Genomic DNA, 24,411 nt, shown 5'->3' with positions numbered 1-24,411 from the left:
CTGTAGATGTGTGTTTGTGTGATGGTTCGGGCTTAGCACTTGCCTAAGTCCATGCTCTTGGACTTGCGAGACTTGATGATCTCCAGCTGTGCAGGATTCTCGTACTGCTTCGTGCGCTTTTCCGACATACTCTGGCGACCAAACCCCTCCCTCTGGAATGAAGTGTCAGGGTCTGCGTCCGGACTGAGCGAACTACAGTTTGATAGGAAAAAAAGATAGAGAGACAAAAAGAGGTAGAAGTATTAGATACTGGCAAGTGTAGAGTCACTCTTTTCATGTGGAGATAATTCTATTGAAGACATATTTTTTCAGTCATCTACACAGTGCATTAAGTTGCACTTACATGGCCAGGAGACATCCTGATGATAAGACTGAGAAATAAAATCGTCCTATTAATATTCACACAACCCCAGACCTCAGCCTAAAATACCCCTTTGCTATCAGATAATGACCATCGACATTCAATATGCACACACACACACACACACACACACACACACACACACACACACACACACACACAGACACACCTTTCATTTCAAAGCCTTTCCTCATCAAGGACACCTACGCGTATGCTTAGTGGGTTCAGGACACACCACAAGTGGGAGGCAGGGCCTTGGCCTAGATGCGTATAATACCCCAGGTAAGGTGAGGGTTCTCTGGGGTCACGGCCACTCAAATAACGCCCTCCTCCAGTACGTCTGGAGCGGCAGCAAGGCCCATCCCACTGCAGCACACTCCGTTTGAGATCCTCTATCTTTGTCTGGATCTTAATTGAAAATCGGATGGGAGCAGGGAAAGGAGGTCGGGAGAGGCGGACACTGGCATTTGCATGCAGGGACGTGCATTTACAATTAGGTGAGAGGAGCTTTGCAATTTTAGGGCAGATGGAAGGTAGGGATGCAGCATCAGTGAAATCTAATAAATGCTACATGCAGCCATTTCTTTTGTTCACATGGTGCTCGTACACGAACATTTAAATAACAGCAGAATTTTCATCAAATAATCACATTTCTTTGGATTTGTGGAGCTTTTATGCAAAGTCGAAAGCCGTAACTGCAACTATGTAACTTCAGGAGTAGTGAGGAAGTGGATACTTGTAAACGTATCCTCTTGGAGCAGATGCTACTTCAAGCAGTCCTCGGTATTTGGAATATCAGTTAACTGCAGGCGTGCCGGCACTCGTTTCCATGTAAACAATTCTTATTTAGGTCGTCAACCCCACTTAACAAGAGAGCTGCTTCAATGTGTCGCAGAGGGGGCTGGCGTCAACGTGTTGCTTTACCGTCAACCGTACCTGACAATCCCAACTAAGATCAGACTGTCTCGCAGGACCATCTCCAGATGACACAGGGAGAGAGGGAGGTGGAGCAGGAACAGAAGAATGACAGCACAGATGTATTATTCATTTATACATCATCCCTCGCTTTTTTCTCCTCTCATCATTCTGAGCCCCGCAAAAAAAAAAGAAAAAAAAAAAAGGGCGAGCATGGCCTGTATTTTTCTGTCTCTGCAAATGTCATGTGTCGGAGCGTGACTGAGGCTGTGCAGACGGGAAAGGATGCATTTTCAGCCTGAATTTAGATTTCATTTACTCTCACTGGTATTGTGTTATGGAGCTGAGTTGCAAATGGAGGCAACATAGGTGAAAGCGAGAAACCAGCAGGTGGGAATCACACAGGGGCCGTCACTCAGGCACAGAGAGCTGACGACCACACTAAGATTTGTGAGAGTAATTAAAGAAACTAGCAGCTGGGACAAAAAGGGCACGCAGCTTTTTTTCAGCAAAAATAGTGAGAAATCTGCGCGAAGAAAGAGCGAAGTTGAGAGGGAGCAGCTGAGCGGGTGGTGTAAATTCACTTAGCTGGAGGCCAGAGCTGTTGGTTTAAGCTGCTGCCCATTTTAGCACCATCTCTGATTTACTTTGGCACATACGGAGCAGTGACTAAATGCCTAGCATGTGGATCTAGGGTAACCTGAAGAGAAGCGGCAACTCTGCTGCTCTGAACTGCTTTTTAAGCTAAGGGTACCTGCTGTTGGAACCTGCACCTCAGGTCTCAGAAGCCATAACTATTTAAAGAGGTGGCGATGACCAGCAGCCAAGCAGTTCCTGAGTTTGAATCTTCATCACAGGTTTAAACTATCTTGGGCTGAAGGCGTGTCTAGACTTCACATCTTTTTATATATACTCTATTTAGAGCCAATTAAAGCAGCACAAAAACCTCACGCGTCATTCTCGCCAGGACATGTTCTCTTTTTTTTTCCACTGTAAACTAACACAAAGGTTTACAGCTGCTAATGAAAGTATAAAGATGGGGACAAAATTATTAGCTGCCCCTTATGAAATTTTAGTTTTTTCAAAATTATCCCAAATGGGTTTATTTTAAACAGAGCGGGGATTTTCAACATAGCATTTCAAGATTCAAGATCCTTTATTTGTCACGTGCATAGTTAAATGAGTACAACATGCAGTGAAATGTGTCCTAATACACTCCTCGACTATGCAAAAAAAGAGAGAACATTATATACAGTAGCTGAATATATACAAAGAGGACATTATGTGCAGTAAGTGAGTGAATTATATATATGAAAACATATTGTTTTCTTTAGAAAGCCTAAATTATTTATATTTGCACACAATAACAGAACTATTTCAGAAAAAAAACAAAAATGACAAGTGTCAATATTATTATCAACCCTGAAAAACTGGCCTGACATCGTCCCCATAGCGAAACACGGCGGTGGGAGGATTATGCTGGGGGAACGCTTCAGTGTGTCTGGAACTGGGAATCTCGTCAAGGTTGAAGGAATTGTGATGAAAGATGGATATGTGAAGATTTTGAAAGAAATCGAAGTAGTCAGCAGTAAAACTGGGTCTGGGTCATCGTTTTGTCTTCCAACCCGATAAATTCCATTCACTGAATTCAAAAAAATTATAATGGGATCCATAATGAATGGTTTTTCTTGTCTGTCAATATTTGTTTCATTTGGTCCATCCGTTAATGGGGGAAATAGGGTACATACAGAATTATATGCATACACATGCTATGATCACTATAGTAAGAACATTACTGCAACTCTACCTCTTACTTCTTTCAAACACTGTTTCCATGTCTCCCCATTCTGAGCAGATGCTTTCCTCCCCATTCAAAGTGCTCCCATCATCTAAAATTAAACAGCGCTGAGGATTGCTCACAGGCAAATCCACAGCTTTAACTTACATTTTGCATCACTTGTTCCTCACTCCTTATTTCCTCGCAGGAAGTTGAACGTGTCAAACTGCACATTGGCCTCGTTGCTAAGCGGCGTGTGTTAAAAGCCCTCTGCGCTCACAATTACCCTGGTGACACTGTTTCTTTTCAAACTTCCTCTCTTTCTTTTGCTCAAACCTTTTTCACTTGTGTTTCAAACTGACCCCAAAGAGTTAAGTCTCTACTACTTCTTAGTGCAGCTAAGTCTGACCGGGTGGGGTTCTTTGTATTAGTTTCAGCGCCTTGGAGAGGGGGCAAGAGGTGGAGAGCAATGCCCAGCAAGGTGCTTCTGAAATGGTTATTCTGAGGTTTGAGGAGGGCGATTCAGTTGACTGCTTGGATGCATAGCTGAGTCGGGGAGCTTGGAGCTGCCTTCAATCACTGTATGAAGTCCTGCATGAGAAGTTGGTGCAGTGGTTTGTTTTGCTAGCATGTGCACCAGTGGACACCAGACAGTCCAAATACTGGCTAGTAGAAAAGAAAGGTGAAATACGAGATTACTTTTATTTTGTTTATTTCTTAAACGCAAGTGGATTTTAACATGGGATGTCTCATATAGCTGCTTTTGCTTCACTCGCTTAATTGCACACATAAATCATCAGACTTTAAACGCGGATATAAAAACTGTAAGACAGCGCGGTTCGATCAGTGCCACACAGCGGAGCAGCTGCACCTGCGATTTGCCGTAATTCCCTTTTAATTGTGATGAAGTTGCCGAGAGAGGCAGAGAGAGAGAGAACAAGATCAATTAAGACCTCTTTGTCCGTCTGCTCCCTCCTGTGCCGACCCTCTCATTCTTTCCCTGCCTGGTTTACGAAGCTTTTAATTGAGTTTGGCTAGATGGACTGCTCTGGTCTGCTCGTACACGACGACGACTGACAAGGACCGGGCAAAGATATATTTTGGTGTGTGCGCAGGCTAGGTTAGCTGCACTCCTGTCACAGTGACACAGAGCAGGTCGCACACAGACACAGAGTGTGCGATGCAGGAAGTCGGTGAAGGGAGGGCACAGAAATGAGACATATTCACCGTATTCGTAAATCTAGAAGGGAATGATAGCATTTAAAGAAAAAAAGGTCCAAATATGCTGTGAAGCTGTGTGAGTGTGTGAGCTGTCTGGCCTTTAAGTCACTACCAACTTAAATGGAAATTTGAGATTAGTGAAATTGTGTGTGAATGCATCCACGCCTGTGCTGCAGGGCTGTTTGCATTTATATGTAGTTATGCTGATAGTTTGATGGGAAAAACATGTGCTTAACAGAGCACTTGTGATCCTTAGTTACACTGCTGATGACAGAGACTATTAGGGAGTCAACCAAAGTAGGCAGTCCGCCTGCAAAGTTTGTTTGTTCGTGTCCGCGCGAACCGTTTCCACTTTATATGTTAATTTGCGAAATTGTTTACCAGCCAATGTGTATCTAAACACTCGTGAGACTGAGAGCACCGGCACGGCTGTGTGTATTTGCGGGTGTGAAAAATGGATGTGTGGGTACGCTTGTCTAGAGTCCTTCTCCATCCTTGCTGCTTGACAGAGTGTTTCGGAGCTGCCTGGGAAATGATGTTTCCACCTGTGACATCTCACAAAGACAGAGAAGGACACAGTCTAGTTGTCTCTCTCTCTCTCATGCTTCCTCTCCGTCGCTCTTGCTGTCCATTTCTCTTCTCTCTCCACTTAATGAGAATTGACACCCATCTTCCACTCTGTCAGCCTTACCCAGGCTGAGGTCCAAAGCAGGACGAGGGCAGACACGGTAGTCTTGTGTAGATTAGTGTTGTGACAGTGACGGGTAATTTTGAATAAGTCTGCATCTTTGATACTTATTATTATTTTAAAATAACTTGTATTGGCAGGTAACCCCACAAATTGGTGTTCCATGAAACCCAGGGTTTAATATTTAATTCCAAGTTGTATATAGAAAATGGACGTAGGCACTGTAACATCAGTCATTAGTTTTTGAACTTCAGTAGCTTTATTTTGAATCTTTTCTGGCATCTGTTTCTGGAGCCAAAATTATGTTATTTAGATAAGAAGGTTTAGTAGAGTGGAGTGAAACGGGGGCAATGAAGAGACAGAGATATCAGATTATTAGTAACATACATATTTAAATGCTAAGATTTCAATTGCCAAAAACTGTTGGCCGCCAGTGCCACCACTTAGTAGCTCTTAGTAAGTACACCTCTAAATTTGAAAATCCTACGTGACTTGTGCTGGTGACCTTCTTGAGTTAACGTGTTCGCAAGATGTTCAGAGAATTTGACCTCTGTCTCTGTCACTTTGAAAATCATACATCACTTAGTTCTCGAGTTATCATTTTCATGAATTTTGGTGTCCACATCGCCCACCTAACCACCCACCCGCCGGGGTGATGACAACACCCCAAGCCTTTGAGGTTGAGTGGTAAAAAGTGCTGAATGAACTTCTTGGACAAACTATAACAAACAGTTGGTCATATTTTTTCCCAGGCAATTATAATATTATAACTGTAAACACTGTCAAGGGTTACAGTTCAATAGTTTAAAGTAGCAGAACTGAACCCAGTTACAGGGTATCCAAGTGGAACTAGCCACAGAGACCAAAACACTCTTTGTACTACCGTGTAAAAATGGTCATATTTCAAAGTTGGGCATTTAACACACAACGGCATTTATGGGGAAAACTTCTGCTCATATTATATCATGAACATAAAATGCAGTATATACTATAATATCTTGTAATTAAAGGCAAAAGTGTTGATAAGCTGTTACAAGCATTACTTTTGCCACCTGTTACATTTCATTTCATGACAAGTTGAATACTTGTCATGAATACTTTATTATACTTTGATTTATTATTAGAGTCAGTTACATTTAGTGTGAGAAATAGAGGTGGGTTAATGAGGAGCTAAATAACTAAAAACCAAATCACTGTGGAAACAGGAAGCTTTTGTTGTTAGGAGGAGAGAAATTTGCATTCTCTCACAGAGACTCATCTTCAAGAAGATGATTTGAGCACTTGTCTTCTCCCAAGCACAGTCTTTTATTTTGTTTTCTTCCCATGCTACACTGAAATATGAACATGTGAGTACTTTTAAGAACTGGTATTTTTGCTTCTCAAGGACGCAGCTGAATGCATCCTCAGTGAGAATTTCACGAAGGACCGAAGGGAAGGATTACTGTGAAGGAGCAGTATTTATACAGATGTAGCCCATGGTGCTGAGCAGACAGAATCAAAGGTAAAAGTAAAACTTTGTGATCGTCTCTAAGCTACGGTGGCCCTAAGAGGTCAAATACAATGCAACATAAGAAAACACCAGCAACAAAGAAAAACACTGCAAATGCACATAAAACACAACAGAAACTGAATGAAACACAAAGGAAGTAAAAAAAAATCTTGCAAAAAAACCCCACAATGGAAGTGTTTTCAGGGAACAGCTTCCGAAGAGATAGAAACCAAAACATGCGAAGGATTGCACTAAGACTTAAAAGAAGCAGAGGATTCATCTGTGCTGTGAGGGAGAAAAAGATGCAGGTAATGTGTGTTTTAATCACATGGGTCATGTAATACTGTAGATACTAGAGATGGACCGATCCGATATTAAGTATCGGTATCGGTCCGATACTGACGTAAATTCCTGGATCGGATATCGGCGAGAAATTAAAAAATGTAATCCGATCCATTAAATATCAAAAAAGCACCTCACAAAACTTGCGACACGACGTAACTGGGCTTGTAACCGTAGCACATCGAAGCAGTGTGCTCACGTGATAGAGCGGCTGTGTTTATTTGTAGCCTCGCTAGCAATCCAGCATTTCATCTCCGAGGAAGTGATCCCAGAGAGAAGTAAAGCAAGTGTGTAAGTTCATCTCTGAATGTTTGTAAAGCGTACCTACGTTAAGCTTAACAACCGATATATGGAGCCTCTCTCTCTCTCCCTCTCTTGCTGCTACTTCAATCATGAAACTGCTTAATGATCAGCTGATCGGCTTTTCTGTCGCGAGTCCGTCTCTTTTCTTTGTTTTTGGCCCACTTTGCACCAGAAAGAGGAAACCAGCGGCTGAACAACAGCAGCACGTTTAAGCTTGATAAGCTGTTGTTAGAATGTATTTAATATTACTTTCTACACCAGGATCCTTTTCTACGTAGCTGACGGCTGGTAACTGTGCAGGGGCGGATCTAGCAAAGTTTAGCCAGGGGGGCCGATAGGGCATGAACAGGGAAAAGGGGGCACAAAGACATACTTATCTTTCTTATTCTCATTTAAAATGTCTAGCTTTTAATAAATAATTATCTGAATCTTACACCCAAAGTTTTAATTTTATGTAAAATGTATAGAAGTCCATTACTGTATATAGTAACTGTTAAGTCTAATATACCCTAGTAAGCTATAGTACTTTTTCCTTTGGGAAAGTACCATCTGTGCAGTTTGCAATTCTGTTGAAGAAAGATGTGGAATATATTTAATTATTCTTGAAAAATAATTTATTTCTGTGCATTTTTTTCACACTGCATCAAATTAAAGTTGATTACGTCGATTAAGCATCATGAGGTGGAGGGTGGGGGTGGTTCCCTTTTTTTTTTTTTTGCTGGGAGTTTGCAACCCTATTAGTTAGGTTGCTTAATATTTCTGCTAAGTACTCTTTAAAATACCAGAATAGGAAGGATGGAGTAGGTTTAAGTTTATTAGATTGATCAGTGTTGCTGAACTATGAAATATTTTGGGTGCAGTGTATTTTTTACATACAGGTATAACAGAATAGCTTTAGTGTTGTTGTTTATTTAAACTTGAGTATGAACTTATACAAAATGCAGCAAGATATTAAAAAAAAAACAGTTTTATTGATTAAAAAACACACTATATCGGATTAATATCGGTATCGGCAGATATCCAAATTTATGATATCGGTATCGGTATCGGACATAAAAAAGTGGTATCGTGCCATCTCTAGTAGATACATGTTGCTATTAGCCGTTTAGCTGTTAGCTTGTCCCCTACTGCTAGCTGTTCCGTCACATTATTGTCTCTCCGGAAGGTTTTTGGCTTTTGGGGGGTTTTTTTAGCGTTTGCAGCATTTCTTCTATTTGCTGGGGCTTTGCTGCAGTGCATTTGACCTTTCAGGGCCACTTTAGAAAGCAGTTAGTTTTGAAACTGACTGAAAAGTGTCTTGAGTAAGTAAACATCTTAAAATGTGATTTTTTGCAAATTTGGATGTCTTATTTCAGAGTTCTTGAGATTATACAACAACAAGCTCATTATTTGGAGTATAAAGGCGCCCTTAAAAACAACTAGAAGTGGACCGTTTTTTCTTGTGAACCGATACAGACACACCCTGCAACTGCACTTTGTCAACTTCTGGGATGAAAACCAGGTGGAAACTAGAAACATTCATTTGCATCTTTAAAAGAGCCTGACCTTAAAATACATTTTCTTTTTTTAAATTTCTCTGACACTGTTCCATGTTTGGAAGAAAAAAAACCTTTCATCTTTGCACTGATCCAAATTATTGTGCAAAGCTGTAATATCAAACCTCTCTTTGTATCTGTTGTGCTGTAAATCATTTGGACATGGCCTTTCCTGTTTGGCTTTGGATTCAAACTAATGAAGGAAGGAGGAGGCACAGCTTAGGGAGTTATTGCTTCAGGTCAGGACCACAGATATTCAAAGTAATAATTTACAACCGCCTGTTTACCCAGTGGAACCTGACAGACGTGCTGGCTTCCATCAACTCTTTGAATCATGCTCACACACTCTTTAACCCTGCTCACTGACATCTTGGACTTAAGCAATGCAAACACCGAGCTCTACAGCTGGCTGCAGTTTCAGTCAAGTGCATCTCTAAGGAACTTTTACAGTAGATTATCTAGACTTTGGGGCAGACTTTATCTAGTGACTGACTTCAAGTCCCAATCTAGTTTGACTAAGCGCAACACGTCGCTGCCAGTAGTAACAATCATAGCAATAAAACGGTCTGTAATACAGCAACAACATAAAAGCTTGGCTCTTTGTGCATTACCATTTTAAGATCTACAAGCGCAGAGTTGTAATATTTACAACTCATTTTATGTTCATTTCAGGCCTGTAAAAGTGATGAAACACTGAGGGAGCACTAAGTATGAGGGGAGGGAAACACAGGCTTACGTTTTCACTCAGTAAAATATGAACAAAGACAAGCACACATACTCAAAACATGCACCATGGGGATATAGTAGCAAGTGATTTTAAGAATAAAAAAAATAGTTGTTCTAATATTTCATCACAATATATATGAGATGGGGTATCTTCCTTAATGACCAACCATTTATCTTGAGGGCCACAGCCCTGCCTCTGGTTACGCCGGAGGTTTCTTCCTCTTAAAAGGGAGTTCTGCCTTTACATGGTCGCCAAATGCTTGTTTATAAGGGGGCCGTCTGATTGTCGGGGTGCTATATAGACAACATGTATACAACTGAATTGAACTGAGCTGAATGGAATTGAACTGAAAGCTGAGAATGTACTTTTATAAAATCCTAGAGGCTGAAATCAGCAACAGAAACGACTGATAGATAAACTAAGCTTGAATGAATCTCACAAAGCAGCTGGTATGTATTAGTGTGTGTGAACAGAGTCACATAGAGTGAAAGTGTTTAAAAAACAACAACAAATGAATAAAGGGAATTAAATAGCAGAAAACACCAAATGTGAATTTGTTCAATTCCAGTAAGTGAAAAAAGTGAAGACCAATAACAGAAAGGTCATGAATTACAATGATTTTATCAGCCAACCAGCCTTTTTTGCACTTTGTGCATTCACTGTAGGTGTATGGCCTTGGCAAGGCATCTCCCAAGACGATGGAAGGCTGAATAATACTGTAAGCCAAAGGTGAGACTTTCACAGCTCTGTACAATACATATTCAGTGCATATAGACCCCTGGCAGCACCGTTGCAGAGCTTAATTAAAAAGTAACAGTTCCGGTACATTGGAGTCTGGCTGACCCACATCCCCTGCTGGCTCAATACGCCTGTTAACTCTGTGTATAAGTGTGTGTGTGTGTTTGGTGGGATATTGGGGGCGCTTGAAAAGGGAAATGAGAAAGGGTGTAAGTCAGTCAGAATGATGATACACACTTGATGCGTTTAAGCAGCTGTAAGCATTTGCATAAAAAAATGTGTGCATGATGTGTGTTTGTGTGTGTGAGAGAGAGACATGAATTATTCAGAATAACCCTAGGCAGTGCTATACAGCGCACTCCTGCCTTATGTGCTTACATCATGCATGTGCGTGTGCATACGTGCGGTTGTGCATTTGTGTGAGTTTATAGACGGGGAGCGTGTGAGGAAACCTGAGTGTATTTCAGCCATGCGCTGTGGACCTAATCCACTATGACAAACCTCTGACATCACGTGCACAACAGGCATGCTGAGCAAATCCAGTCATTTATAATGAATGAGACAGAGAGAGAGAAAAAGAAGAGTGAGAGGGTAGAGAGTCTCCAGGGAAAACGATATAAAAATAATAATAATAAAAAGGAGAGAAATAGACAGAGCATCTCTATATGTGGCAGCCAAAAACATCATCTTCAAGCCACTTGCTGCATCCATCCATGTGACCTCAAACAGCCAATCATCACAAAAAAAACCCCCACCAACAACAACAAAGAAAGAATGCAAGAATTAGAAACAATGAGTGGTGAGTGGAAATGCAGTTGCTGATTTCTTTTGTCTCTGTCATTCAGACAAGAATTACAGGATGATTGGATGTCTTGGCAATACATTTCCGGTAACTGAACAATGCAATCAATTCAGGAAATGTCAGGAAATTTTAGAGTAACTATTGGCTATTTTAAAGCAGATATAAGGGTTGAAATGCCATTCCTTTTTCTACACCCTCACCCCTTTTCTTTCCTTTGTGTCTACTGGTTCCTCTTCTTATCTAGCTAAACTCTTTAAGAGCTTGTTGTTCTGAAAATGTTGAAGAATCCAAGTCTCATTTACATGACGAAATATGTCAGGAGGGTGGCACCAGTCGGGCTGCAGACTGAGTGGGGTGCCGAAATCTAACAGGTGGTGAGGGTTGGAGTGCTGGAAGAAGAATATGGGTCCCCAAGAGTGTTGCTGTGTGACTACTGCTGCTGATTCCATTACACTCTCTCTCTCTCTCACACACACACACACACACACACACACACACACACACACACACACACACACACACACACACACACACACACACACACACTGCTACATACCTATACCCAGACTCATATTTTAGGATTCCAAGCAGAGCCCTAAAGCAGAATGTCATTACTGTCCAACAGTGAACTTGGTGTACGATATGAAAACTTTATTTCCTGGTTCGTTACGGCAGTGAGACTGTCCCGTTTACCAATTTCTACCAAGGAAAACCCATTACAATATCTAATAAATGTGGGAAATAGTTTGCAATAACTGAAAATGCATGCACATTCAGCCAAAAAATTAATAAATATTCATAATTAACTGGTATGACATTCTGCAAAATCTTCAATCCAAAAACTGTGATGCTCTTCTTTCCTGGACCAGTTCTGGGTAAACATAATCTCCCACCTCAGCGGTGGAGACTTTGGCTGTGCTAACAAACTAGCCAGCCTACACCTCATATAAACTCTGTCCTACTCTCTCCCACACAGGGGGCCGTCTGAAGTCCATCAAGCCATAAATAATTCAGCCGACTCTCCCGCAAAGTGAGAACAACCTGCAGCTTACCATTCATTCTGTCCGGGCAGCTCATGAATCCAGGGAACTGGGTTTTCTCCCACAAAACCCATGTCATCATGGGAGCTGGATGACGACTGGTCAGATAGGTGGGAAGGGAGCAGGGGTGGCCTGTCGTCTTCGATCATTACTATGTCGTCCTGTGGCATGTTCACAGTCGGAGAGAGCTGGAAGCGACCTGAGAAAAACCAGGACAAGGAGAGACTGATTGGCAAATGGAGTGTGACCGCGTATATTTGAGCTTCATTTCAATTATAACATTCAAAACTGTGTCTTTAAACTTTTTTTTAAAAACGCACACACCCCATGTGCAGACATATTTGTGTAAATATAATTTTATCTTGCGTTCCTAATTAACAGCATGACATTGCAAACAGATAATGCTGAGGACGTTATTTTGCAAAACTAGTGGATTTCTGTTCTTATCTGGAGTAGCAGTACTGAATGGAAATAACAAACATCTTCTAAATGATAGCACAGTTCACTCATGGAAAGTCTAAGTGGCTATGCGGACTCATAAGACAAACACAAAGTGCTCTAATGTCTTCTATCCAGTCTCTTAATGTCACAGGCAAAAGTTCTGGACCCGGGTAGTTTTAGCTATTCTCCTTCACTCTCCTCCAAGGACAAATACAAGCAGAAAAAGGCCTCCCCCTGATCTGTATTCTGTCCCGCCTGACCCTCCCCGCTGAGGACTTCTTTGAATCGCTCTTTTGCTGCTCCTCAGGAGTCAAAGTCAATGGGGAATGTGCTGGCACTCAGCGCCAAGGGCAACAGAAGGGTTGTTCAACAGCATGAGAAGTGGCATTACAATGAAGAGTCGGAAGCTTCATTCTGAAAGCCGATCGGCGCACGACTTCTTCGTGGCCGATCCAAATGCGAGACAAGTGATGAGATGTGAATTCAGCCACACACCTGCTTGCCATTAGACAAAGTCTTTCAGAGATTCTGGACTTCCTGTGGTCGTTGCTTTTGTTTCCATTATCACAGAGCTATTTTGCAAATTTAATAGCTTAGGAACAATTGTGTGTAATCACTAGCAGCAGACAACAATATTTACTCTGGCAGGATCCCAACGTGAATCTGAGAGTCATTTAATTTCACTGGGGCCCGACGAATGATAAATGCACGTTGTGGAAGTAAATCTCAGCACCAATCAATGCAGCAGCGAGCGGTATAGTTTAGTTTCGGTACTTGGAGATTAAAAAAAAGGAAAGAAAAAAAACAGAGAAACAAAACAGAGCTGCGTGGGAGAGGACAGAAATAAAGGCGCACTTATCCAGCACTCACAGCGCCAATGAAAGTCAAACAGAAATCAATGTGGAAAGGTGCGTTTTTTAGGTGATTTGCCATGTTGACGTGTGACAGAGGAGATTTGTGATGCCTTAAGTTAGCTCAGTTTAGGCCTAGCAGACAGCTGCTGGCTATGGCGGACTATATCAGCACACCTGCCAATCCAAGTGGCTGTGGCCCTGAAAAAATCCAAACCAGTGAAGCACAAAACAACACCAAAAAACGTTTCCGCCGTACAGTTCTTATAACTGGGAAATTATCTATGGAGGCCAAAGAGTTTTTGTAGTACCACCATATTGCTGTGAAGGCTGACATTTTACTTTGAAAGTCTATGGGGACTGACTTGCTTGTGTAGCAAGGCTCAAGTGGTCATTAAAAGAAACTGTCAGGTTTGGTAACTGCAGCTTTAACAGCTTCAACTTGAGGTAATTGTTTTCTGTACAGCTTTCAGTGTCTTGTGTCGTTGCGGAGGAATCATGGAGTGCTCTTTAAAAAAGTGTTGTTTCATTTCATTGGGGTTTGTGGGAAGTCTTAAATGGACGGCTCTCTTAAGGTCTGGCCACAGCATTTCAGTCAGTTTCAGGTCAGGACTCTGGCTTGTTGCAACTTTGATTCGTCTTTAGCTATTCTGACGTAGGTTTGCTGGTGTGTTTGTTCTGTTGAATGAACTATTTTCAGCCAAACTTTAGCCGACAGACAGCTGGCCTAACATTTGTCTCAACTTGATGACAGCAAGATGGCCAGGTCCTGTAGCTCCAAGACAATCCCAAATCATGAACCCTCCATCACTGTCCTTCAGAGGTGGTATGAAGTGTTTGCGCTGTGCTGTGTTGTAACACTACATAACAAACAACTCCATTATTTGATTCATTCAGATGCAACTGAACAGTCGTGCTGCTGTTCTTAAAAGATAAGGGGGAACACTTCCAAACAAGCCACACTTGTTCAGTCATTTTCTAATCTACCAACTTAAACTTTAATATTTAACATTCTAACTGAGACCTGCAGAGTCACAGTCAAACCTTGGGGGGAATTTACATGGATGTACACTCCTGGGAAGACTGTGGCATTGTGTTAACACACATCTGAGTGCTCCATACCAGCAAACTGAATGCTCCTTACAAAGGCTTTTATAGAGGTACTTAGTTTTTTACTAACTACACCCTTGACTGCAAAGTCATGTGAAACCTTCTTTTTCACATGACCATACTTTTGTATCTGTTAACCGATTCTACTGAAAGCCTAGTCCTTTTGTCTTTAGATTGCTAATCTAAAGCAGTTAAGATGGCTACCAACACTGTACAGGTGAAATGAAGGCCATTTCTCACTCAGACAGCTTGACAGAGAACCACAGGTAATTGAATTCCCCCTGTACTGTAAATCAGGAGTATTGGAGTAATGGCAGTGATAAGTCCAAGAAGTCAATTAGGCTAAGCTAAATGTATCATTCTCACAGTAGACAGACCAAGAAAATGCCAGTTATTTTATAGTTGAATTTTGATTATGAATCAAAGTGGTTGAAGTAATTTCTCAAGTTACTATGATAGTTTCTTTCACTAATGTCTAGGTTCAAGGGAAATGAAGGTAAGCAAAATCTGCACAGTCTATTAAAGTGAGAGTATATAATTATGGTTTTACTTCTGTATATCTGTATAAGTAATATACGTGTAGAATTCTAAGGATATATCTGACCCTATCTTCTGAGCCTTTTCTGTCATGACAGCACTACCAAGTCATTTTCCCTTGAAAATTTCAAATGTCATGCTTTACAGTCAGTTTAGCAAAAGTGCGACAGTGTCAGTAAAAGATGCCCTGCGGTTGTGTTTCCACAGGGGCTTTTCTTATACCCGCCTTTACATTCCCTTAGTAGGTAGATGGAATTGCTTCTCGGTTGCATCAGCAACAGAGACTTTGACTGCAGCAGCAACCTGGAACAGACACAGAGTATTAACTATGTCTTTCTAAAAGAAAAAAAAAAAAACTAAAAAAAACCCACCCAAAATAAAACTTTAAAACTTTTAGTGCATGTTCACTTACACCATACACGGACGGAACATTTGCTCAAACTTACAATATGCTCTCTTTAAGACAACACACCATCTATAATCACCTTACATACACTTGTGTCACGGTCCACTTTGCTAGAGGACACTGCTTTAATTAGAAAGTCTGCAGGCTTTTCTCCCAGCTTCATGAAATATTTCCAGTCAGGACCCCTTGACACAAGTGACCACCACTGCAGATGAAAAGTCGTTACAGTTACCCCACTTCCGTGCCTATGTGCACATGCACTACAGCACTGTATGAAGAGTGCGCAGGAAAAACCGGGGCCATGCCAATGCTTTCAAAGGTGAAAAAATAATTAGAAACTGCAGCGAATGCTTTTCTGCAGCTGTCAGCATAATCAGCATAGAGGGAAATCACAGCCCGCCTACTCATGATACTTGACTCTGAACATGACTAACCGGGACAATGAAACAGACGAGACTAAGGTTGGCTGGAGAAGACAAAGAGAAAATGGCTCACAGGGAACAATATGTTGATACGAGTTAAATCACACTGTGGTTCATAAAACTTGGCTGAGCAAAGGGCGGAGTGGGAATAGAGGCAGACGCTTTTCAGCAACTTGGAACAGCGAGGCTCAGATGGAGCTGCTCACTCGCTGCTTTAACACCATTGTCTTTTATCAGCTCCTCACAGTAGCTGACGAGAGGGGAAAAAAAGGCCAGGTGACAAAACCAGCCGAGACATTTCACTTCCTTTTGCCAGCCAGATCGACACAGTGAACAGTCATGTGTGTTGGAACTCGGACTAACTAGTGATGGAGGCATTTTGAAAGTCACTTCTGTTTGTTATGGAGAAGGGATTCTAAATGCAAACAAGTGCTGATGAACTAATGAGCAAGAATATTCTTAAGGCCTTCTTTTGTAATTGTTGAGCGTCGTTTTACTCCCATCACACCCAACCAGTCGCAGCACAAGGCTGCCCCTCTTCCTAAATTTTGTTCTACTGGAGGTTTCTTCCTGTTAAAAGGGAGTTTTTCCTCCCTACTGTCGCCAAGTGCATGTTCAAAGGGGGTTGTTTGATTGTTGGGGTTTTCTCTGTATTATTGTATGGTCTCTACCTTACATTATAAAGCACCCTGAGGTGATGACGTAAAAAAGAAAAAAACGACTGAAACTCTGGAATTTTTCATGCAGTTATCTGGACTTCAACACACTTATCTGAGAAATACATATGCTGAGTCGTGAAGGAGCTATTTTTACTCTGATAACGAGTAATTTTTCACAGCAGGCTAATGTTTTACAAAGGGGCTATTAGGTAATTGTTACATAGATGCTTACCATCTATGGGGTTAAGGAAAGAGACCTGTGGCAATATGATGATGTCACCATGACCTTTCTCACACTGTGATTAAAGACAGCCTCATGTGAGTCACGCTGACAGAAGCAGGCACACAGAAGACACCCTGGGACCCCTCTCATTACATTTTCTGTTCTGCTAAAAATAAAAACAGCTTGTTTGGTGTGGTTTGCCATCTAGCAATAATAGTGCATTGTGAAGGATTAACAGGATCGCTGAAACCTTTTAAAGTCTAACATGATCACCCTGGCTGTTAATTGTAATGTTAGAAAGTGACTTTTCAGTGTTGCCTCAGCCAAGGCAGCTCACGTTCTGGTAATTTTTTAGGGAACAGTGTTGTATTTTGTATAAATTCAATTTTAAATGTACTTTAAGAAATTTGTCGTGCAGAAAAATCAGAAAAGGGGAGCATGACAGATGTTTACTTTTATTATGCAACATTATGTAGGAGTAGGTCATGGATAATAGCCACTGATTTGGAAATAATTGGATATGAATAACTTGAGTTCATTGTTTATTATTATGACTGTAGAGTTCTAATGAACTAGGCAGCTCATTTTCATTCTTTTTATAAAGATATAACACATTTTGGGGTCAACCGGAAAGAAAGGCAGAGAAATGTAAAGGTTAGGTCAGAGGTCAGATGTCAGATGTGGTCAGTATCCAGTATCATTTACTAAATGTTAGTGATACAAACTAAGGCAGCAGAATTTTAACCAAGTTTTAAAGATAAAATACATTTTATGAAAGTTTGACCTTATTTAACCTTGAAGAAAATGTCAGAGGTCCAAAGTAATGTGACATTTAAAATCCTGATGTATCATTCCCTATATGTTGTCAAAACAAACATTAGCAGTAAAATATAGCTTTAAACAGCTCTATATAACATTATTATCACTTTTTAAGTCTTTATACACTACCTTCTGCATGTTTACAATATACACCACACTTGCAAAAATCATAGTTTTAAGGATTTTTGTCAATTTTTGACCAATAAATAATTAAGTTGACCTTGCAGGCCTTGGTGGATGTAAGCCAAAATTTAAAGCATTATTAAACATGACCCCACTCTACACCCCTACCGAGCTATCTTGTTTACAGACAGAAAGTTGAGACGCATGCACACGCTACCAAAACATAACCTCCAAGGCGAAAGGTAATTAAACAGTTTGCATATTCACTTTTACATTACTAAAGCCACGCCAATCTCTCTGCACATGTTTCTGAAATTCCTATGAGGCGATACCGATGCCACAATACTGAAGCAAAGATGTTCTTGCTCCCTCTAACAGAGAGTGCGGACGAAGACGGATGAGCTCTCTGGCTCCAGAGGCCACCTGGCTGCATCCATCCAAATAGATCAGAGTATCGCTCTTCTCTTCTTTCTGCCCTCTGACCAAGCATTACCTGTTGAAACATTGAGCTGTGAGGTGAGAGGTCACACTAATGGCCTCACTCCATCTTCCCTCTCCTGCTCGATTTCCTCCATCTCTGTCCCATCACACACTCTCACACTTTCTTTTCCTCTATGTTCTCCCTCCTCCTTTTCCTCCTTCTGTGACACTTTGGCCTATTGATGTGGATAGAGGAGAGGTCATTAGTTTATCCATGCTGTCACAGCTATTAGACCCATACACGGATAGCAGCAGGTAATCACCCTAAGTACATACCAGCAGAAGCCGAAAGCCTTTATGTACACCAAGGGACATCGGTGCCGTTTTTCAGCACTGTTCCACCATGTTCCACAAGGGATTTCTTCATTAATGCTATTGATCAGCGCATTTAGTAGATTGACTTTATGACAATCTCTTCCTTGTAGGGAAACACGGCATCAAGACGTTTGGGATATGAAGAGCAGCTACTAAAATGTGAGACTTATAGAGACACATGGAGTTGATCAATGCTTCCCATGGACACAAGAACAGAACATTTAACATCCAGTCAATTTCTTATATATTTAGAATCCTGGCTGAAGGTCCCTATAACCACATACTGGCAAAAGTGTGTCTATTATACACGTATGCTTGGAAAACTAAGGTGATGACAGCTTAATGCTAAAACATCTCCACGCAATTTATGGAAGTCATTGCTACGGGCAAAGACTGTCTTCAATACATCGTCAGACCACCACTCTGCGACATATTACCACGAAGCAACTAAAAGGTTTTTCTTTTCTAGAGGTCAAGCCATCGATGGTGTTGAATGAAGAACAGCACTCACATCCAAGGCTTTTATTTAGCCTGCAGATGGCATTTCAGGGAACAGCATCATAATCACATCGATATTTTTTCACACAAACAGCAGCCAAAGTAGCTCAATATCCAGGAGCAGTATGTTAAAGAAAAAAAAAAGTACTTTCACATGATTCATTTGTAACGGGTTGGTTTATAACATTAGTTTGTACTTTATACACAAATTAGAGTTACTGTGTGGTACTTTATGTGATTTAAGCCTCCCTTTCCCACAATATCACACAAATTATACTTTAAACACAACACTGCTGATATGCACAAGTGTTTCTAAAAGTAAAACTTCCTTCACCCTCATAATTGTCACCAATTACCACGCTCATGTTTTTACATAACTTAAAGGTGATATGTCACGCAAAACTTTCTTTGGAAAAACATCTTGAAATAAAGTGCATCTTGCAAATACTGCTGCCTTTTATTTATTTAATTTTATTTTTTTACAGAATACATTTAAAAGATTGCTGCTAAACTTACGCTCATGCCACTTCAAAAGAATAAGCACAGCAAAGCAGAGAAAAGGGTCAAATTTCAGGGTAACACTATATACACACACTGATTTTAAAAAGAGCTCGCTATTCTTCTGACAGGTGAGCATAAATAAAGGATGAGTTCTTTATAGGATTTTTAATCACTAAAGGGTAAAATAAACTTCTACAAGTACCTTTTTTTGTTAGTTGTTTTAATTTGGGTCAATGTGCCTGCAGGATTTTACACCCTTGCCTGCATCGCACACATTACATCCTGCAAACACCTTCTTTCCTGTGTGACAACAGCAGGACTCTGCTCGCCTGGTTCCCACCTCCAGTCTAACTCCACTACCTGTCCCTCGCTGCTAGGCATGCACTCAGTTTGGGTCAAAAAGCCACATGCACAGAAAGCATTTGTGCACGAGCCTTAATTTTCACCCCAGCGTGTGGATCCCACACCCGGTGGCACTTTTCAATTAGACAGAACGCAAAGGCAAAAGCTGGGTGTGATGCTAACGACCTTTGCGGCAAAACCCTGACTGTCACTGTCACAGTATGCACATGCAGGAGATTTTACTTGGCTCCATATTTCCTTCTTGTATATTTCTGCTTTCCTTCTTTCTTTTCTACTTTTTTCTTTAAATGAGACGGCTTCTTTGATAGTTCTCTATTCCTTTACTTGGTAGTTCTCTATCCCTTCACTTTTAGAGGGCAAAACATGGGCATGGACGGAAGGATAGCATGAAAAGAAAGCAAAAAGTAGAGTGAAGAACTCATCTAATCTGAGCATGGAGTCAAGCAGAGCGCTGTATGTTCACCACCTGCTGACTGCAGATACAGCTTTTTGGCCATGATGCGTTCATGCATGTGTGAAGCTAAAGCTGACAGCATCACAGAGCTGCACGGCTTACTGAAACAATCCAAGAATGGGACTACCTGGAACTATTGATCAGCTGAATTGCACACCAAGCAGACAGTCCTGAATGACAGCCCAAAATACTACAGGCAAGATCACAGTAAAAGTGTCCACATGATCAATGTAATGGCACTATACTAGCTTAATAGCACCTGTCTCCTGTGTGAGCATGTCTCTGCTGTTGCCATGATTATGATTCCTATAATTTCATTCAATTGCACCAATTACCCCAGAGACTCAAGGCCTTTTCCTCGTGTTTCAGAAGAAAGGCAGCCTGTGAATATTGGGTGTAGACTAGAGAGCCAGGTTTCTGATCAATACTTAAGGTAAGGTGAGATAAGGCATCTGAGGAGCATTGCAGCTATTTGCTCTTTTTTTAACAGTACACAGAGAGCATGACAACAACAATCATGGCTTGGCAGAAATATGGAGTTTACAATTTCACTGAATTGACTTGCTGCCATCTGCAATAACTCGCAATCACAGTCAGGTCTTAATTCTTGAGCAGCAAAACCATTCTATCCCATTTACCTCTGTGTCTCGATTCATTTATAGAGGCGCAGGCAGCGTAATGCAGTGGAGCATCAGAGGAGAGTGCTTGATTTGGTTAGAGAGTTCCTTTGTTTGTCTTTTAAGAGATGGAATGCCTCAGAGTTTTGTCTGTAATCACCGTTCGCTCCAAAGGGGAATGCACAGCTCACATCAGAGGGTAGAACCAGCTGCAGAGGTTCTACGTGAGCGTGTAGTTCTTTTTAGTTTGTAGGTAATGCACTAAGTGCGCTGCACCATATCCCAAACTCCACACCTCTGGCCTTCATGATTCAGAAATTTAGCAGGTTAGATGCACTCAAAATCAAGTTGTCAGTCAAGCCCTGGCGGCTGTATGCTTGCTGACCTTGCTGAGCCAATCTCGATATCTATCCCCTAACCACAACTGTCACATCTCACGCACCAGGCAATATGTCTGAGCCCCATATGAAATAACAAGCAGAAGAAGATGGAGCAAAAACAGCTATTCTCTGTCTAACCCGCAGACATTTACCATCAACACCGATAAATGCACTTCACTGTGACAGCTTCACACGTGTTTTCACAACACTATGCATTGCCTTCATTTAAACTAAAGTAGGTAGCTGTTGTCCGCATGGCAGATGAATTTACGTTTGTAAGATTATGTCAGGAATATTTATGCTATTTGCCTCCAAAGTAAACAACGACACTGCTGACATTAAATCATTGCCAAGGTCATGAAGGGCCGTGAATAACAGTAAGCCATCGCCACTTATTTATGGACAAATCAGAGAGGACAGAGAAGCATCACTTCTTTTTACATTTTTTTTAGATATTAGTGCAAAAAGAGATTTGGAGATTTCTCACATTTTAAACAGAATCAAAATGATGGCTTTTTGTATTCTTACAGATGCTCACGCATTATTATGGATTGTGATTAGAGTATGACGTCAGTCTTATCCTGGTTTTTTGCCATCCAGGATCTGACTACCTCACTACACCTCAAGCGTTAACCCCCCACAAAATCAGCATGTACAAGGGAGAAAACTAGACACGGCACTGGGATCCCATCAGCTGTGATGACTGTTAACAAGTTCACCTTCTAAGTCATCAGTACAGAGTAGTCATTTCTACATGATTACATGAGCACTCAACACTATAGTTGACAGTTGTGACGTTAGTGTTTTGACAAAAGTGGTCACAGACTGACAGACGTTTAAACATGAACCACTGCACTCAGTTCCTCAGCGACAGAGTGAGCAATCAGGAACAGTTTCCAATTACGACGCCCACTCACAACTCTAAAATAATATTCATGGGGCCTTCGGGGCAAATGAAAAAAAAAGAAGATAAATGCATCATCTAGCAACATGTCTTCAACATAACAACAAGTTTCAAAGTCAAGAAGGAATTGGGATTTCCCAAGTGTAAAGACAGGAGACTTGTCCAAGAAGAAATGCTCAGAAAAAAAACAAACATTTTCAGCTTGCGTATGAAAGGATTTTGGCTGGACAGATATTTTCCATTGAACTTTTTTTTGTTTTGTATTGTATTTTTTTTATTATTATTAATATTAATAAAACTTCAGCACTCAGTGACCCCGCTCTCTAACATTATCAGGTCTGCAAATTTGTGGCAGTTACAGGGTGATTGGGGAATATCTGATTTTATAAAGCTGTAGCAATGGAACAGAAAACACCTGAATTCAAAGAGGCCTGGCCTAATACTTTTGTCCATATGGTGTATGCTGTAGGCTTTAAGTATCCAATATGGTTCAACATACAATATGAGGTGTCATTCTAGGACAATGTGTGACTGTGATTCATTATTATCAGGAAGTCCTAAAAGCTCCCTGAAAAGCCTTCAGTTAATCCAAAATGCTGCAGCAAGAGTACTGACAGGGACTAGAAAGAGAGAGCAGATTTCTCCTGTATTGGCTTCTCTTCATTGGCTCCCTGTTAAATCCAGAATTTAATTCAAAACCCTGCTCCTCACATACAAGGTCTTAAATAATCAGGTCCCATCTTATCCTAAAAACCTTGTAGTACCATATCACTCCATTAAAGCACTTCGCTCTCACACTGCAGGCCTACTTGTTGTTCCTAGAGTATTTAAAAGTGGAATGGGAGGCAGAGCCTTCAGTTTTCAGGCCCCTCTTCTGTGGAACCAGCTTCCAGTTTGGATTCGGGAGACAGACAGTATCTCTACGTTTAAGATTAGACTTAAAACCTTCCTTTTTGCTAAAGCATATAGTTAGGGCTGGATCAGGTGACCCTGAATCCTCCCTTAGTTATGCTGCAATAGGTGTAGACTGCTGGGGGATTCCCATGATGCACTGAGTTTTTCCTTTTCAGTCACCTTTCTCACTCACTATGTGTTAATAGACCTCTCTGCATTCAATCGCACTTGTTATTATCTCTGGCTCTCTTCCACAGCATGTCTTTTATCCTGTTTTCCTTCTCTCACCCCATCCGGTCGCAGCAGATGGCCCCGCCCGTCCCTGAGCCTGGTTCTGCCGGAGGTTTCTTCCTGTTAAAAGGGAGTTTTTCCTTCCCACTGTCGCCAAAGTGCTTGCTCATAGGGAGTCATATGATTGTTGGTTTTTTTTTTCTGAATGTATTATTGTAGGCTCTATCTTACAATATAAAGCGCCTTGAGGCGACTGTTGTTGTGATTTGGCGCTGTATAAATGAAATTAAATTGATTTGAATTGAACTCTATGATGGAGTACAATATTTATTGTAGCACTTCTTAGGAGCTACATTTCTTTTCACAGCAGCTGTGTTGTGTTGCAAAAATAAATAGGAATAAATGTTACTGCGCAGTAGACTTAAATAACAGAATTTTGTCAGTTTAAAAGATGAAAACATGTCAGAGAAAGTAGACATGGGTTAACGAGGACGTGACTCAGAGACAGCCTGAAGACACAGAAGAAAAGGAAATGGCATATTCTTGCAGCGAGACAAGCCGAGTCAAAGATCTGAGACTCAGCTGAGATTTAGCTGTGATAACTTACTGCTTTAGCACCTACTCCGCCCCCACCTCGAAAACTTTTCCACTTGGCTCATTTGACTCCCACTCTTCAGAATGAGATGAGAGCTACACACCCTTGAGGTTTCAATCGCCCAAAAAAAACAAAAAAAAAAAAACATTTCCATCAGTGCCCCCACAGTTTTGCTTCTCATGATCAGAGCAGTGTTCTGAAAAACCTGCACCGGAAAAGCCAGTGGAATAAATAAGTCAAAGTAAGAGAAAAACCCAACCAATTTGAAAACATCTGATTGGGGCTGGAGGAGAAAAGCATGATGAAAGAGTGGAAAAAAGAGAGAAGAGGAGACAGAGGGAGAGAGAGTGTCAGGGGCAAGCCCTATTGATCTGAAAGCTTAATTAACCATCAGATGCTTCTGACACAGTCTCTGATCTTCTATGATCAGTGGCAGTGTGGCACCACTCTTGGGGTGGGGATGGTGGGGAGGTTATAGAAAAGAAACGGGAGAATGACTGAGAGAAGGGCAGAAAGGAAGAAAGAGTAGATCACTGATAGATTACAAATTCACTTTGCAGAGTGTACAGAAGGATGACGGGGTGATAGGTGACAAAGGAGAAAGACTAAAGACAAAGAGATCATGAGGAGACAGTTGATTGGGGAAGGAG

General features: G+C 41.2%; 1 protein-coding gene across 1 annotated transcript in view; it reads right to left on the bottom strand.

Annotated features, from left to right (window-relative positions):
• The window catches only part of LOC134634773 (partitioning defective 3 homolog), a 351,935-nt gene that overhangs the window by 120,815 nt on the left and 206,709 nt on the right, over positions 1 to 24,411 (bottom strand). The window contains exons 16-17 of the mRNA XM_063484142.1: positions 11,951 to 12,137; positions 44 to 192 (exon numbers count right to left, since the gene is read on the bottom strand). Coding sequence (XP_063340212.1) covers positions 44 to 192; positions 11,951 to 12,137 — 336 coding nt within the window. The remainder of the gene's footprint in view (positions 1 to 43; positions 193 to 11,950; positions 12,138 to 24,411) is intronic.

This window comes from Pelmatolapia mariae, linkage group LG9 (genome assembly GCF_036321145.2).
Source record: "Pelmatolapia mariae isolate MD_Pm_ZW linkage group LG9, Pm_UMD_F_2, whole genome shotgun sequence".
NCBI classification, from domain to species: Eukaryota; Metazoa; Chordata; class Actinopteri; order Cichliformes; family Cichlidae; genus Pelmatolapia; species Pelmatolapia mariae.
The sequence above is the reverse complement of the archived record's forward strand: the minus strand, read 5'-3'. Positions and strand labels throughout refer to the sequence as shown.